Source organism: Triplophysa rosa, linkage group LG9 (genome assembly GCF_024868665.1).
Source record: "Triplophysa rosa linkage group LG9, Trosa_1v2, whole genome shotgun sequence".
Taxonomy (NCBI): domain Eukaryota; kingdom Metazoa; phylum Chordata; class Actinopteri; order Cypriniformes; family Nemacheilidae; genus Triplophysa; species Triplophysa rosa.
In genome coordinates, this window is record NC_079898.1 from 7,874,002 (window position 1) to 7,889,041 (window position 15,040).

The following is a 15,040-nucleotide window of genomic DNA, read 5'->3' on the forward strand; positions in this document are numbered from 1 at the left end:
TTGGAATAATATGAGAGCGAGAATATGTCTAAAGAATGTCCATCGTTATAACAACTGAATTTCATTTATCAAGTGACTTTGTGTATTTTACAATTTTGTAGGACCATAAGGTCTTGTTTTGGTGCATTACATAAGAAGTTGCAATTAATATAGATAGTTCACCCAAATAAAAATTCTGTCGTCATTTACTCCTTGCCGTTTTAAACCTGTATGACTCTTTCTTCTGCAGAACACAAAAGAAGATATTTTGAAGAATGTTAGTAACTGGCCCCCATTCACTCGCATTGGTTTTGTGTCCATACAATAGAAGTGAATGGGGGCCGGTGCTGTTCGGTGACCAACCTTCTTCAAAATATCTTCTTTTGTGTTCTGCGGAAGAAAGAAAGTCATAAAGGCTTGAAATGACAAGAGTGAGTAAATGATGACAGAATTTTCGTTTTTGGGTCACTTTAAATAGCTAATAAAACTCAAAAAAGTCATTTATCAACAGCTAGCATTACTATAATTCAATTGTTAATTTGATAATAAAATTGTAATTAATAATGAAATTGTAATTAAACAATTATAAAAATAAAAATAAATTTTAATATACTACTGTATATTGTCGTACAGTATGTAGTATAATATATCGTTGCTGTCCTTCCAAAACCTCGGATGTCCAAATAATCTGTTTTTCAGGAAATGGAACAAACGCTTGTGACAAACATTAAGGGTGACTAATAATAATGATTTATGACAAAATTTTAAATCATGAAATATGGAGATACGAGGTTTCAGAAGGACAGCAGCAATATTATATATTATGAGTAGGAGATACTGTAATGTTCAGCCAGATGGTTGTTTTCACTGAATAAACCCTGACAAGACTTGATGCAAAGTGGCACGTAATAATGTGATAAATGTTCAAAATATATTTGATCACATTATTAAATAATATAATAACGATACTTTTTTCTGTCGTAAAAGCCTAATACTTATGAAACATTTAAGTGAATAGGAATAATTGCAAAGTAAAACACACAAGCTCTTGTTAACGGCATTAGATACTAAAACGCACTTCTATAATGTATTTATCATCAGGTCCCAGATCAGTATGGAACTATTCGTGCTGTAGCTGAGGGTAAGGGGGAGCAGTTTCTGGTGGGCACATCACGCAACTTTATTCTTAGAGGCACCTTCAACGATGGATTTCAGGTGGAGGTGCAGGTATGACAGAACTGTACAGATGGAAACAAACATACTGTCCACAACACCAGAGCTATTGAACATGTTTTCAGATGTGCACCTGTGGTCTGAGCTGGAGTTTCATGATTTTCTGTATTCATAGGGACACACAGATGAACTGTGGGGTCTGGCCACCCACCCCTTCAAAGACCTGTTCCTCACCTGTGCTCAGGACAGACAGGTGTGTCTGTGGAGTTCAGTGGACCACACGCTGGAATGGACCAGACTGCTGGACGTAAGTGACATGTACTCCCCTATCGTCAGTTAACACAGTTAACACACCCCACGTATACATAGACATGTCGTCTATGTTGGTCTGGGTCAAACACGGCAATCCCTTCAGAAAATGTCTAACAAAATAAGGAAGCTCTTCGCTTTTTGATCATGCAACCTTTGCATTTCATAAATAAATGATATTGACAAAACGGATTTCCATTGACTCACAGTTGACACACAAATGGGATCGGATCAGTTGTGCATCATGATGGCATTGATGGGATTATTTATTGTGTTTTAGGAGCACGGTCACTGTGCAGACTTCCATCCTAGTGGTTCTGTTGTCGCCATTGGTACTCACTCAGGGAAGTAAGTGACCTCTGCATCTGCTCTTTAGAGTCATAAGTTACCATCCATAAATTTACATGAAAGTTTTTGGATTTGGTTTAGACGTCATTTGTGTGTGTTTCAGGTGGTATGCTCTGGATGCAGAGACGAGAGACCTCGTGGCCATTCACACAGATGGCAATGAGCAGCTGTCACTCATGCGCTACTCTGTCGGTGAGTGTGTGTGTGTGTGTGTGTCTTCCTTTCTTCTGCTTAACACAAAGTTTTGAAGTTTCTTAAAAGGCATCTGCCTAATAGACTCACTAGATTTTGGAGCAGAGTCTTTATGTGGACACTTCTGCTAAATCAGCCCATCTCTCTGTTTCTCTCTGTGTTCCTCTCTCAGATGGAACGCTGTTGGCGGTGGGATCACATGATAATTTCATTTACCTCTACACGGTGTCGGATAAGGGACGCAAGTACAGCAGATATGGAAAATGCACTGTAAGTGACCCTTTGATAAGCGCCGCCCCCTTTGTCAACATCACCAGCTCTCTCAAGCGTTCTTACTGTCTGTCACTAACCAAAAGTTATGACACATCATCCCTTACTTCTGCCAGATTCTGAATTCAGAATTCTCTTATACTGAAAAAGAGCGTTGGGATTGTCCCAGGATCATTTTTCAAAGGAATACAGAAGCTTGAATGCATCAGACAGTGATGAGCTATTTTTGGCCACTAAACGCATGGAGAAAGTCAGAGGAGCTCATGACTTTATAAGACAATTATTCAGTCTGTCTGTCTGCCACGTGCAAACTGCCTTTCCAGTGAACTGTGAGCTCCTGCAGTGTGTGATGTGTTGAGGTTTGGAGGGATTTGTGTGTGTGAGATCCTCTGACCACACTGTAAAGATGCCAGTAATACTGTCCTTCAGTGTGTGTTTCCTGAGGATGATAAGATATATGAAATATCTGCATCAATATTACAACTCATACTGACTACTTCAATTTTAATTAGATTATAAAAATCACAAAACGTTTTATTAAAGGGAAAATAATGCAATTTATAAAGTTAATAAATCATAATTAATACATAATTAAAAGTTTAGCATGATCTTAGAATTTGTTCAAGTAGTTAATGTAATGTAGTTACGTAAAATGTTTATATCAATATATATATATATATACAGTATATATATATATATATATATTATACTTATATTTTATTGTAAAATAATTGTAATTTGTTTAATTGTATTGTATATTCATTTTATTAAATAAACAATATATTGAATGGATCATATAGCCAAATAACCGTTCCTCTACTGATAACCCAAAATAATACTGGCTAGACATAATTTTAACTTGCTATTAGAGGTGCACCGATTGACCGGCCAGAGACCGGAATCGGCCGGTTTTACGTATGTTCGGCCAGACCGGTGACCGGCCGGTCAGTCTCACGTCTCGCCGATTCCAAGCCGATCTTCTGTTGCCCGTGATGCGGGCAAGAACGTGACAGCCGTCAGTACACTCAAAGCCGCAAGTAAACATGTAAACGTGCGCGCGCACAGCCTGTCTTTCACGGCTCGTTTATATTCGCATGTGTGTCCATCTTACCGCGAGTCTCTGCTGACTGACGCGCATCTCTCATGTCTGCTGACTGCACGCGTGTGCACACGCATCATGTACTGTACAGACTGTAGTTCATCTCTTGCTGCTCCGTCTACATGGGGTGTGTATGCTAACAGTGATGCTAAACTCTGACACATGCTAAACTCATGTTCACTCTGTGTAAAACAAACATAAATTCCACTCAACCTGATTCCTTGTCTTACGTTAAAACTGTGGTTATTTCACTTAGGTAAAATGACATTCAACACGACTTCTACTTGTTTTTAAAATCCAAAATATAAAAAAATGAATAAATCAACCAATATATGTGATATATATCTGATTGAGTTCTTTACTAACACAAAAAACTGCAAATACATATACATCTTTAGAGTAGAATTCACTCATAAGATTTTTAACTTTTTTATTGAAGTTGCAGCAAAAATCAACCCACTTCTTTTAATCCTACAGACCCAAGATAAAGACTATTTATTTTACATTTCAGAAAAAATGAAATAAAACAATGTTAGTTTCATAAACAGAAACAGACGGGAATAAAGTTGAAGTATTTTATTGTTATCTTAAGACTTTTGTGAGATGAGTACAAAAATGAAAAAGGTAAATTAAGTGACATGTTTAGTTATATTTTATTATTTGTACCTCTTTTCAGTCACAGAGTTCTTCAATTTAAGATTTGTTTGGGAAAGAGAAGATTCTGTAATTTAATGCAGCTTGTGTCACGATTGGAGGTGGGAGAACCCAAATGCAGGCAGCGTGAAGTGGTTGACAAGAAAGACTTTAATAATAAAATATTAACAAAACAAAAACTCACGATGGGGAAAACAAGACACGATAACAAGGGAAATAATATAACAGGCAAACAGGAACAAAAACTGACTACACTAAACTAACAAAGACTAAATACAACACTTGACATGACTACAATAAACTAACACTAAACTAGACTTAACTTGACCTCGGGAAATATCATAGGTAAGACACAACATCGTCAGGACCAAACACTAATGGAGAGCTAAACGAGGAACGAGAGGGCGGGAACAGAGATAAGACCAGAGAGAGAGTATATGGAAGGCCTACAGGGCCAAAATGCCTCTCTCCACATAAAACCTAAGGCTTTGCCATGATTCTGCCACAAGACCAAGAAAGACATGACATGATGGGACAGAATCATGACAGCTTGGAGAACTGCATTTAGGGAAATTTGGGGAAATTGTAATGTTGAATCATTTATGTAATGAAAATTAAGAAAATGTGCATTGAAGAAAAGTTAATATGGTTTTATATATGTCAATTATAGTTTGTGAATAGAAAATCGGAATCTGCAGGTTTCACTTATAATAAAATGGGAAACCGGAATCGGCAAAGAAAATTGGAATCATTGCATCTCTACTTGCTAATGTCATTTTCTTGTTATTTCTTGTGCTTATTATCAAGAATAATCTACAGGGACTCTTATTTTTTGCGGATGTGTACTGGAAGTTAAGTTTGGGCCACTTTGGACCTCACTATGATGCCATGAATCACACCACTGTTCTCCTAGTTCATCTTCTTTCCTTGAACACGTCACTTTTCTTTATTTTGGTATTGCACTTTGCACTTGGTATATTCACTATCTGCAGTTTTATGTCTTGACCATCTGTGTTTAGTCACGGTAATTATAATATTACTGGCAGTAGTGAAATCATTTGTATGCGGTCAGTCTCTGTCAGGTCTCTGTGTGTGAGCGTGTCTGTTTCTGATGACTTGATTTTCCACAACAATAAGACATGATGAAATGAATGAAGGAGTGTGTCGAGATGGCTGAAGACGCTTTATTGTAGCGGACTGAATAAAAGCGAGTCTCTATTTCAGCAGTCCTGACAGGGTCCAGTGGGAGTACAGACATTATGGGAAGTCTGGTCTGTGATGTTATTGATGCTGGCAGACTGCTCGCACATGTGTCTGTTAACATAGTTCCACCCTGTTACTCACAGACATGCAGTCAGACAGGGCTGTTACATGATTAATCGCGATTAATCGGGTCCAGAATAAACGTTTGTGTTTACATAATGTTTGCCTGTGCACTGTGCATATTAATGTTGTATTTATAAACACATATCGTCGCTGTCGGGCGGAAACCTCCTATGTCCAAATTTGGTCAATTTCATATTTTTTCACAAATCGATGCTATTGGTCAGTCCCCATGTGGGTCTGTTATTTTTACAAATTAATAACCAATCTAAAGTGTTGAAAATAGCTTGAGAGCAAATCTCTTAACTCCATTGGACACTTCAACTGTCTGAGAAGTCTCGTAACTCCACCTCTTCTTCACTCCGCGGGAGCTTCTCGGCATTACGTCTCCTGATTGAAAGTTTTTTAGACAATAACGAGTGAAAATAGTTAGGTTAGATACATTTGAGTAGGTCTGTTTTGTTAAAAATCGATAGCTGTAATGCTTCGGTGCAGAAGGAAGCCCGTGAGCCACGAAGGTAAATTTGCGAGCAGATTCGGCTAATTTCCGCCTATTACAGCCTAGTCAGCTCATCGTTTTTTGTATTACATCACTTATAGTTCTTAAACCTTTAAAATAGAGTTTAGGAAGATGTATGTAACCACAGTCGTTAGCTTTGGTTAATGATTGAATCTTTTTCTCTTGTCAAGAGGCTCAACGCGACCGCCGACTTTATTTGCGTGCAGATTAATTTCCACCTATATTAGACAGCCTGTTTAACGTTTTATTTTGGTATTGCATCACTCATAGCTCTAACGTTTAAAATAGAGTTTAGGAAGATGTATGTAACCACAATCATTAGCTTTCATTAGCTTTTAAAGCCTCGTCTCTTGTCAAAAGGCTCAATGCGACCGCAGACTTTTATGAACACTGCTGGCAGCAGCGACGTCTGTGTCCGTACCATTCTTATCAATGACAGCGTAATCTCGTATCTCCCTGCTCCCAAGTCATAAACCTTGTATCTCCGATTAAACATGGTTTTGGGGAAATGTTGTGTTAATGTTGGTACACAACAGTATATGATAGCAATATAAGGTATAATACCAACTTTAACGATACAATGTTTAATAACTCAAAAAATATGCAGTTTTTTTAACTTCCTGAAAAATAATGGTTTTGGAGATACGAGGATTCGACGATAGCGATGATATATAAAATATAAAAATGATGTTTATATTTAATTTAAATTATATTATATATATACATGCAAATATTTCCGAAATATGTAACTGTATGTGTATTGTGTATGCGTTTATAAATACAAAATAAATTTGCAAAGAACGCAGACATATATTATGGGAACACAAACTTTGACTCTGGGTGCGATTAATCGCGATTAATCATTTAACAACCCTAAAAATGTTACACAAATTTACACAAAATTCCAAAATAATTGAATAAAAGTTTTTTCACCTCTTTTATTGTTATGCTGACACAGTAAAATTATTTGTGAAGAAAATAAGAAAGTAATGATAATTAAATAAAAAAACAAAATCAGCTTGTGTGTGCATCTTCACGGCTAAAATTGTGCATGTCCGTGCACATGTGAGAGGGTTAGTTTGTCATCTAAGGACAAGTCAAACAAACACAGATTCCCACCCATACTAACAAATCGGAGGATAATCGCTTTGTGTCAAACACAATGTCATTGGTTCTCACTTCTGAATTGAATTCAAGCAACTTTGTAATCAATAAGAGTTCATTTGGATTCGTCACTTGGTACAGTGTGAAATGTGTTCTTTCTGCTTTGTCATTTTACAATTTCATTTCTCTCCTCAGGGACATTCCAGCTACATTACACATCTTGACTGGTCCCCTGACAACAAGTTCATCATGTCCAACTCAGGAGACTATGAAATCCTTTACTGTAAGTGGCTTAACCATTGTTTCATGAGAAGTGGGGATAGAGTTCAGTGTACACTTCCAGCTTACTCACACAGTAGTTGCTCTCTCACACGTTCTCTCTGGCTCGCTTTCCTCCTGAAACATTCATTTCCAGTCATATTTGGGTTGAAAACAAAATAACATTTGCAGTGTTTCATTTAGCGTTTTCTGCTCTTTCATTACGGCTCTTTTTCAGGGGACATTCCAAATGGTTGTAAGTTGATTCGTAACCGCTCTGAGTGTAAGGACATCGACTGGGCCACCTACACCTGTGTGCTGGGATTCCACGTCTTTGGTCAGTAACTGCACATTAATGCATCGTTCAAAGCATTACATTTATTTGTGTGTGTGTGTGTGTGTGTGTGTGTGTGTGTATGTGTATGTGTGTGTATATACCACGATATATACATATCGATATATATGTGCGTAGACACCATATGAAAAAGGAATGAACTACAAGTTTTGTGTGTGTCGTTTTGATGTTTTTCCAAATGTGTGTCTGGTAACTCTACGCTGTATTTCACGGTCATTTCCTGTCAGCGGTTAAATCTCAAGGGGGTCTTAGTCACTATCTCTCTCACACAATTATAATGGATGCTCGTCACCTTTATTATAAAGTCTAAATGTCAGTCAATCTTTTCCGCTGAAGTTTTACAATTATCATGTGTCTGTGTGTAATTTTGTTCAAAGTTCTGAGCGACTTTATGAAACTTTTGATAACAGAAACTAGATCATCCCACACAAATGTCAGTCTATCATGAGCACAGCGAGCCGTCGTGTCTGTAATACTGCAGACATCAGCATTCACACTGTTGCACACACAGGCACAGGGCGAAGTCTTGACCACAACTCCACATATTTGAGCACTTTATTGGCCTGGAAAATAATTTGTAGTAATGTTTAATCTCGCAGCACTGTGCCAAAAGATTTGAGGCAGTGCTATTTTGTGATAAATTATACAGACTGTGTATGTCTGTCTGTCTAACTATGTTCACTTCAAATGTTGTGTAAATTATGCTTTTCAAAACTTGCATTGTTGAAAAGCAGCTTTACACAATACATTAAGCACAAATCAGTAGAGATAGTAAGAACAAAATCTGAACAAATAGAGAAAATAATAAAGTAAATAATATAGAAATAGAAAAAAATATGTAAAAGCAAAAAAATGATAGAAAAACATGAAAAATGTATGTAGTTTCATAGGATGTTGATTTTATATTTCAATGTCTAAAAACAAATAAGTGTCTATAGGATTGTAATTGAACCACCAAGACTTCAGTTGTCTGTCTATTGATATCTGTCATATAAATAGAACTGTGGAAACAATTTAGAGACCGCTCTAAATTATTTTCAGTTTTTCTGAATTTTTCTGAACATGCGTTATGGATGTGATGAAGAAGGACACGGTTTTTGGGAGACAACAAACTTTGTAGGATTTCTGTGAATTAAAATGCATAAACCAGAAGCAATAACACCCAACAAATGGAGAAGGGATGCCTCTTCATAGAATATCAAATTGTTACTTTATTTTATTTTTCATGTGGCACTTACCTGACCATGAAAAATCATGCACTAAAACTAAAACGAATGCTTTAAAAACTTAAAGAGAGACCTGACATGGTGTTTGAACCACCAAATGTTGACATCTGTGCTATAAGTATAGTAAAAACTATAGTAAAAAAGTATAGTATTTGTTTCATGCTAAGGTTGACAATTTTCACAGAATTGCCCATATGATGGAATATGTCAGATTTTTTTCACAACTTGAATGCGTCTTTGCATTCTCTCAATTTTTCACATTACTGTTGGGTAATTTATGTCATTCCTGAGGTTTGTTTCTGTTTAAATTCAATAAACACTGAACTGGAATAGCCACAATACACCTCGAAATGATGATTAAATCAAAACTGGAAAGGTCTCTTATTTTGTCCTGCGGCTATGTCTTTGTCCGTCTTTGTATAAGTGTCTGTCTGTATATGTCTGTCTCTTTGTGTGTGTGTGTGTGTGTGTGTGTGTGTGTGTGTCTATCTCTGTGTGTAAATGTGTTTTTCTATGACTGTCTATTTGCATGTGCGAGTCCTTTACTGTAGCTGGTGTTCTTCTGCCTCCTGCTGGTGATTTTATAACTGACTGCTGATCCATTTACAATCAGTTGTTTGATAGGACATTCAATAGTCTCTTGACTGTTGAAGCAACTTTAGGGCATTCTCTTTATGCTGCTGTTAAAGTATGTCATGTTCAACATAAATCAAAAACATTTATCCAGTGCAAATATAATCTTGTTAGACTTTTAAACTAAACCCACAACCCACAAAACTACTAATAAACAACTGTATGTATAGTGACTTTTTATTTAGTATTGAATCACTGAACATTGAGCAAGGTCTCAAACAGATCAATAAGTTTGACTTTGAAAGCCGCTCGTTGACCTGTGACTATTAGAGGATATAAGAGTAAATATAAGAGGATATTCCAGTGAGGTGTGTTTTGGCTCATAGTTGTACAGTACATAAATGTGTTTTGGTGTCTGCTGTTGAACAGGTGTTTGGCCGGAGGGCTCAGATGGGACAGATATCAATGCTTTGATGCGATCCCACAACAGGAAGGTGATCGCTCTGGCTGATGACTTCTGCAAAGTGCACCTTTTCCATTACCCCTGCTCCAGACCCAAGGTCAGTCACCGCATGTAATATTCACTGTCGTCATTTTGAAAAATGATGCGATCAGATGACAGCGATACAATAAGATGCATGATTTTTTGGTTTTCAATTTACATTTATGGATTTAGCAGACGCTTTTATCCAAATTGGCTTACAAATGAGAGAGCTTTTTGTCAATCAAAAATTTGTCAATGAGTTTGTTTAAAGTATTTTTTTTAATTCAGAATACTATGTGTATTTAAAATACCAATGAATGGTAATACCATTTTTAATTCAAACGCAGGCCCCAAGCCTCAAGTACAGCGCCCACAGCAGTCACGTGACAAACGTGAGCTTCATGCACAATGACGCTCACCTGATTTCAACGGGCGGCAAGGACACAAGCATCATGCAGTGGCGTCTAGTGGAGAAGACCTCGTCCCTGGTGCATAGCGACTCCAGCTTGGGCCTGAGCGATTCTCTGATGCACAACTCTACACCTCGCAGCCTGCCGTCAATACCCAGCAAACCCCAGACTCCTACTGAGCCTGTCCCCGTGCCCATGTCGCTGCCCATCAGCACCCAACCCGACACCAACACACCCCCTCCCACGCCTACCGAATCATTAGACACGGCCACTCCTAACGGACAGCAGGACGGCTCCCCAGAAACCCCGCCTCTTTCTGACGAGGTCACACCCCCTTCCGACAGCACCCTGAGCCCCAAGGACAGCCTAGAGCCTAGCGATGATACGGCCACGCCGAGTGATGAGGGCACACCCTTTAATCCACCTTTATAAGAGGGTGATGTTATTGTAACGGTGGTCCGGCCCCTCTCTTGCCTGCTCGACACCCTGCCCACGGCACCAGCATGTCACTGTCACCATTCTGTTGGAGTTCAAAAGCAGGGTCTCCTCGTTTTTTTATCTGATCTAGTTTTTCGTTTTGTGTCTTAGTTTTGTTGACGTTATGTTCATTGGATGTGGTTGCGGAGGCATTGGTTTGGGTCGAATGGTGAGAGGATTGGAACGATTTGGGAAGATTTAGCGGACTGACACTGACACAAACACTAATACACATGAACATAAAAGCACCACAAACTGTGATTTTGTAATAGTACAATTAAAAAGAAGAATTTTAGATCAGGAAACGTAATGTTTTATGATTTACCACTTTTAGATCCAAAGACACGTGTCATGAATTTGATTCTTTGCGTTCAGTTATAATACAATTTAAAAGGGATAGTTCACCCAAAAATGAGAAGTTCTGTCATCATTTACTCACCCTCTTTTCATTTCAAACCTGTATGTCTTTCATTCTTCTGCAGAACACAAAAGAAGATGTTTTGAAGATTGTTGGTAACCGAACAAAGGCTGTACCCATTGACGTGCATTGGGGTTTTTTTGTCCATACAATAGAAGTGAATGAGTACCGCTGTTGTTCGGTAGGTTTGAAATGACCAGATGGTGAGTAAATGATGACAGAATTTGTCATTTTTGGGTGAACCATCCCTTTAATGTACTAGAATGTACTCAAAATTTTGCAATGTAATTTGGTCAATTCCAATCCCCATTTGTATAGCGTTTCAATTCAGGACGAGTGATAGAATTTGGGTGACCTTGAAAAATCAGTTTTTCTTATTCTCTCACCCTTTATTAAAATTGGTGGTAGATTGGGTTTAAATTGGTCTGAATCGTATTAAATAGCTCTCGGAACCCAAAACAACAAGATCAGGACATTTGCACACAGGTTAATGACCCCGCCAACCCTGGTCAGGCCAAAGGACCTCTTTCATCCCATGAGCTGCTTCAGCAAATCGAAACAGCCATCTTGAATTTCAACTTGGCCTGAAAAGTGCAGGATTACGGCCGCTTAACAGAATAACAACAACACACTTCATTCAACATGACCGCAGCTTAACCCAAACAAGCTCAAACACATATGCATGGCGACAGCCTGCCCGTATTACAAAGCTCTCATATTTCTTTCTCAAATGATACAAAAAAGATCACGAAAGCCTCACCTTTCTGTCTGAAAACATCATGCCACCCTCACATCTCCTGAATTTTTCACTGTTGGACTGGAGATCTCCGTTTTCACGCCATCAGTTTTAACTCTTGATTTCGATGATTCTGTCCTCTCACTGAGACTGAATTGTTTTTAGCTTTCATTGTGGGACTGTTTTTCTTGTCATTTCGATCATGGACTGAGATGTTCTTGTTTTTTTATCCATTGAGAGAGAACGATTAAACAAGTCTTAAATGTGCGCGTGAGTATGAGTGTGTGTGTATGTGCGCGCAAGTTGGCGCTTTTTTCATTCCGCAGAAAACTTCTCAGGATCGGAGCAACCGAAATAATAAAGCATAATGTTTTCCCCACTTCTTTCTTTAACGCTTACAAAAATAGTACCAAAAAGTAAAATTGCCATGTTTTATGTTGTTGTTTTTATGTAATTATGGTACTGTGGTAACACCATGGTATCCCTTAAAATACATTCAGGAGACTTGACATTGAGAGTACCTGAATTTGCGGCAATTCATATCCCATAATTTCTGTCTTGTAACGTCCTCAGATCATATCAGATAAATGTTACATTACCATGATTTTACCATGTGATACCGCCATAGTCATTTTGTAAAGGATTGCTCTCCTTTTTTTGTTGTTGTTTCCCTCAACATCGCGTGACGAGATGGATGTTCGACTGCCACCCATTGAAGATCAAACCGTATGCGGAACAGATTTTCTCCTCTGCTGTCCTCTACAGTAACTTATGCCTCAGTATCATCAGATGAATCACTTCATTTCCGACAAAAGAGCTAGACACAAGGATATGGCTGAAGAGTTGGGAGTTGCCTCAAGAGCTGGTTAAAGAACAGCAAATGTTTTTGATCAAAAATCTAATTTGCAAATGAATCGGGTCTGTTTTTCTGTAATAAAAGTGAAAAATGTGGTTTTCAGATGAATATGATTTCATTGTAGCTGAGGCTACCCAGTCCAACGGCATATTGTATGAATGCAGATCTCGGATCAGTCGCTGGAGGCAACCTCTGATGTTCATCCAGCATTGCAGGCCACTAAAACACATTGAGGCAGTCTGTGTACAAAGGCACGAGGCACCGAAAGCATGTTTTTCGGGATGCGATGGTGTTGGTTTTGAGAATTCTGACTCGGATACTTACAGTAATTTGTACATGTTGTTTATTATAATGAATGAAATAAATTACAATATTTTGTAATGTGTTTACATAGCTGCATGCCAACATTCAGTTGGTTTCAGTATTGAAGGAAATGTGTTGTTCAAGTGCATGAGATGACTAGACGGCTTTGAATGTGTTTATAGCAGATTGAATGACAAAAGATTGTTTATGTGATTCTAGATTCAGTAAACAGTTTTTATTGCATCACTAACCACCATGAATCAAGTTTAAAACAAGGCACCAAATGTGTTGTAGTTATTGTAATTTTTAATGACATTACGCCTTAATCCAATAATTACTGCACCATGCAAATTGCATTCAGTGCAAATTTCTTGACCGTTTGCTATATCTTAAGCTAATAAACTGCAGAAGAATATCGTGCAAAAGTAGACAATGCAAAGCAGGCACATACAACATATATATTTTTTGCAACAATGCTCGAGTTCTCCTGGAAGATGTGCCCTTCAACTGGTCTGCAGTTAACCTTTTTTTTTTTAAACTTTTTTGCCATTTTGGACTAATTCAGGTTTCACGGCAATATTTCTTGACACTCTCAAACGCTCCAAAGCTTTACAGGATTGTGTGGCGTCACTTTTTCCCAAGATGTTTTTCAACTTTGTTGCTGCATTCAGAGCTGGTTTTGTAGTGTATATATTGGTGTGCCTGAATGTATGATATTTTGAAGGAAGGGAGGTACTCTGGAATGATTCTTTTACATTATTTAGCTACAAAGAGAAGCTTTTTTATCCATGACAAAGCTAAGGGATTGTTTCATCTGCAGTAGGTACAGTGGCCTTCTGGCATGGGAATGTTGCACCGTTGCCTGATGTGTAGCTCAGTTTGGCGAAATGGTCACTGACGTCGAGTGTGACTCTGGGGTTTTCTGTGTAAGTTGTGTGTCGTCCAAGTACGATCATACTGGTGATTTCTCAACTTGTTTAGTTGAGAAACTGGTTAGTCGAATAAAGTGCTGTACAGAAATGTTTCATGAATGTCACAGATTATTTGCCTTGTTATTTAGAAAGAATGGTAAGTGAGTTGGAAGTACTGAAGGGGAAAACACCTGAAGTGATATAGGTATTGATATCATTGTATTAATGATCACCATTGAGGAGAGAGACTGCTGTTTTAATATCCAAGACATACAGAGAGAGAGCGAGAGAGAGAGCGAAAACACACAGCCAGTGATTGTATCTACACTTTAATGAAACATTGGGGTTGAATACATCTTCGGACTTTCAAATGCCTTGCATCAGCAGGGTGTTTAATCTAATCCTCATGGTATACAGAAGCTCAAAGTTTATTGATAAAACATACATGATATGAAACAATAATAATGAACCCGATGCAAATAGTAAAATGTAAACGAATGTAGAATGTTTTCTCGTGACAAAGTTTGAGCCAATCTGTCTCGTATGCATTCTTGTCAATGGGAAGAACAGTACAGAAGATTTTAGAAAATAAAGAAACATGGTAAACACACCCTTGTTATTTCTTACAGAGATGCTTTGTTTATTTGATGTTTATTTCAGTCCTCACTGACAACTTTTCACAGTAAATAAAATAAAAATATACAATATAACCGAAAAGGTAGGCTGAAGCCTTTGCTTATTATGCCTACCTTTAATACAAGTTTATCTGAAAAGCATCACTTTGTCACTGAATTTTGATAAAACAAGATAAAGCAAAACGATTACATAAAACATATCCCAAAATGTACTTACATTTAACCTAACATACATAATTCCAAAAGTAAACATTCCAGTCGTTACTTCAATAATTTAATAAAACAAACAGTACACAACTTATTCATATTGAGTCGTAATATTTATCACCTTAATTTTAAATATTTCCTTAAAGGTCTAGTGTGTCATTTTTTGGAGGATCTATTGACAGAAATGCAATATAATATGTGTTCAGAGGTGTATAAAGAC

At 37.7% G+C, this 15,040-nt stretch overlaps 1 protein-coding gene across 4 annotated transcripts in view; it reads left to right on the top strand.

The window, feature by feature from the left end:
• The window catches only part of LOC130558901 (echinoderm microtubule-associated protein-like 4), a 76,762-nt gene extending 63,896 nt beyond the window's left edge, over nucleotides 1-12,866 (top strand). For all 4 annotated transcript variants that reach the window (XM_057341612.1, XM_057341611.1, XM_057341610.1 and 1 more), the window contains 9 exons: nucleotides 1,081-1,206; nucleotides 1,328-1,459; nucleotides 1,742-1,809; nucleotides 1,913-2,001; nucleotides 2,174-2,271; nucleotides 7,167-7,254; nucleotides 7,468-7,566; nucleotides 9,813-9,943; nucleotides 10,215-12,866. In XM_057341612.1, coding sequence (XP_057197595.1) covers nucleotides 1,081-1,206; nucleotides 1,328-1,459; nucleotides 1,742-1,809; nucleotides 1,913-2,001; nucleotides 2,174-2,271; nucleotides 7,167-7,254; nucleotides 7,468-7,566; nucleotides 9,813-9,943; nucleotides 10,215-10,709 — 1,326 coding nt within the window. In that variant the 3' untranslated portion in view covers nucleotides 10,710-12,866. The remainder of the gene's footprint in view (nucleotides 1-1,080; nucleotides 1,207-1,327; nucleotides 1,460-1,741; nucleotides 1,810-1,912; nucleotides 2,002-2,173; nucleotides 2,272-7,166; nucleotides 7,255-7,467; nucleotides 7,567-9,812; nucleotides 9,944-10,214) is intronic.
• Nucleotides 12,867-15,040: the final 2,174 nt, after the last annotated feature.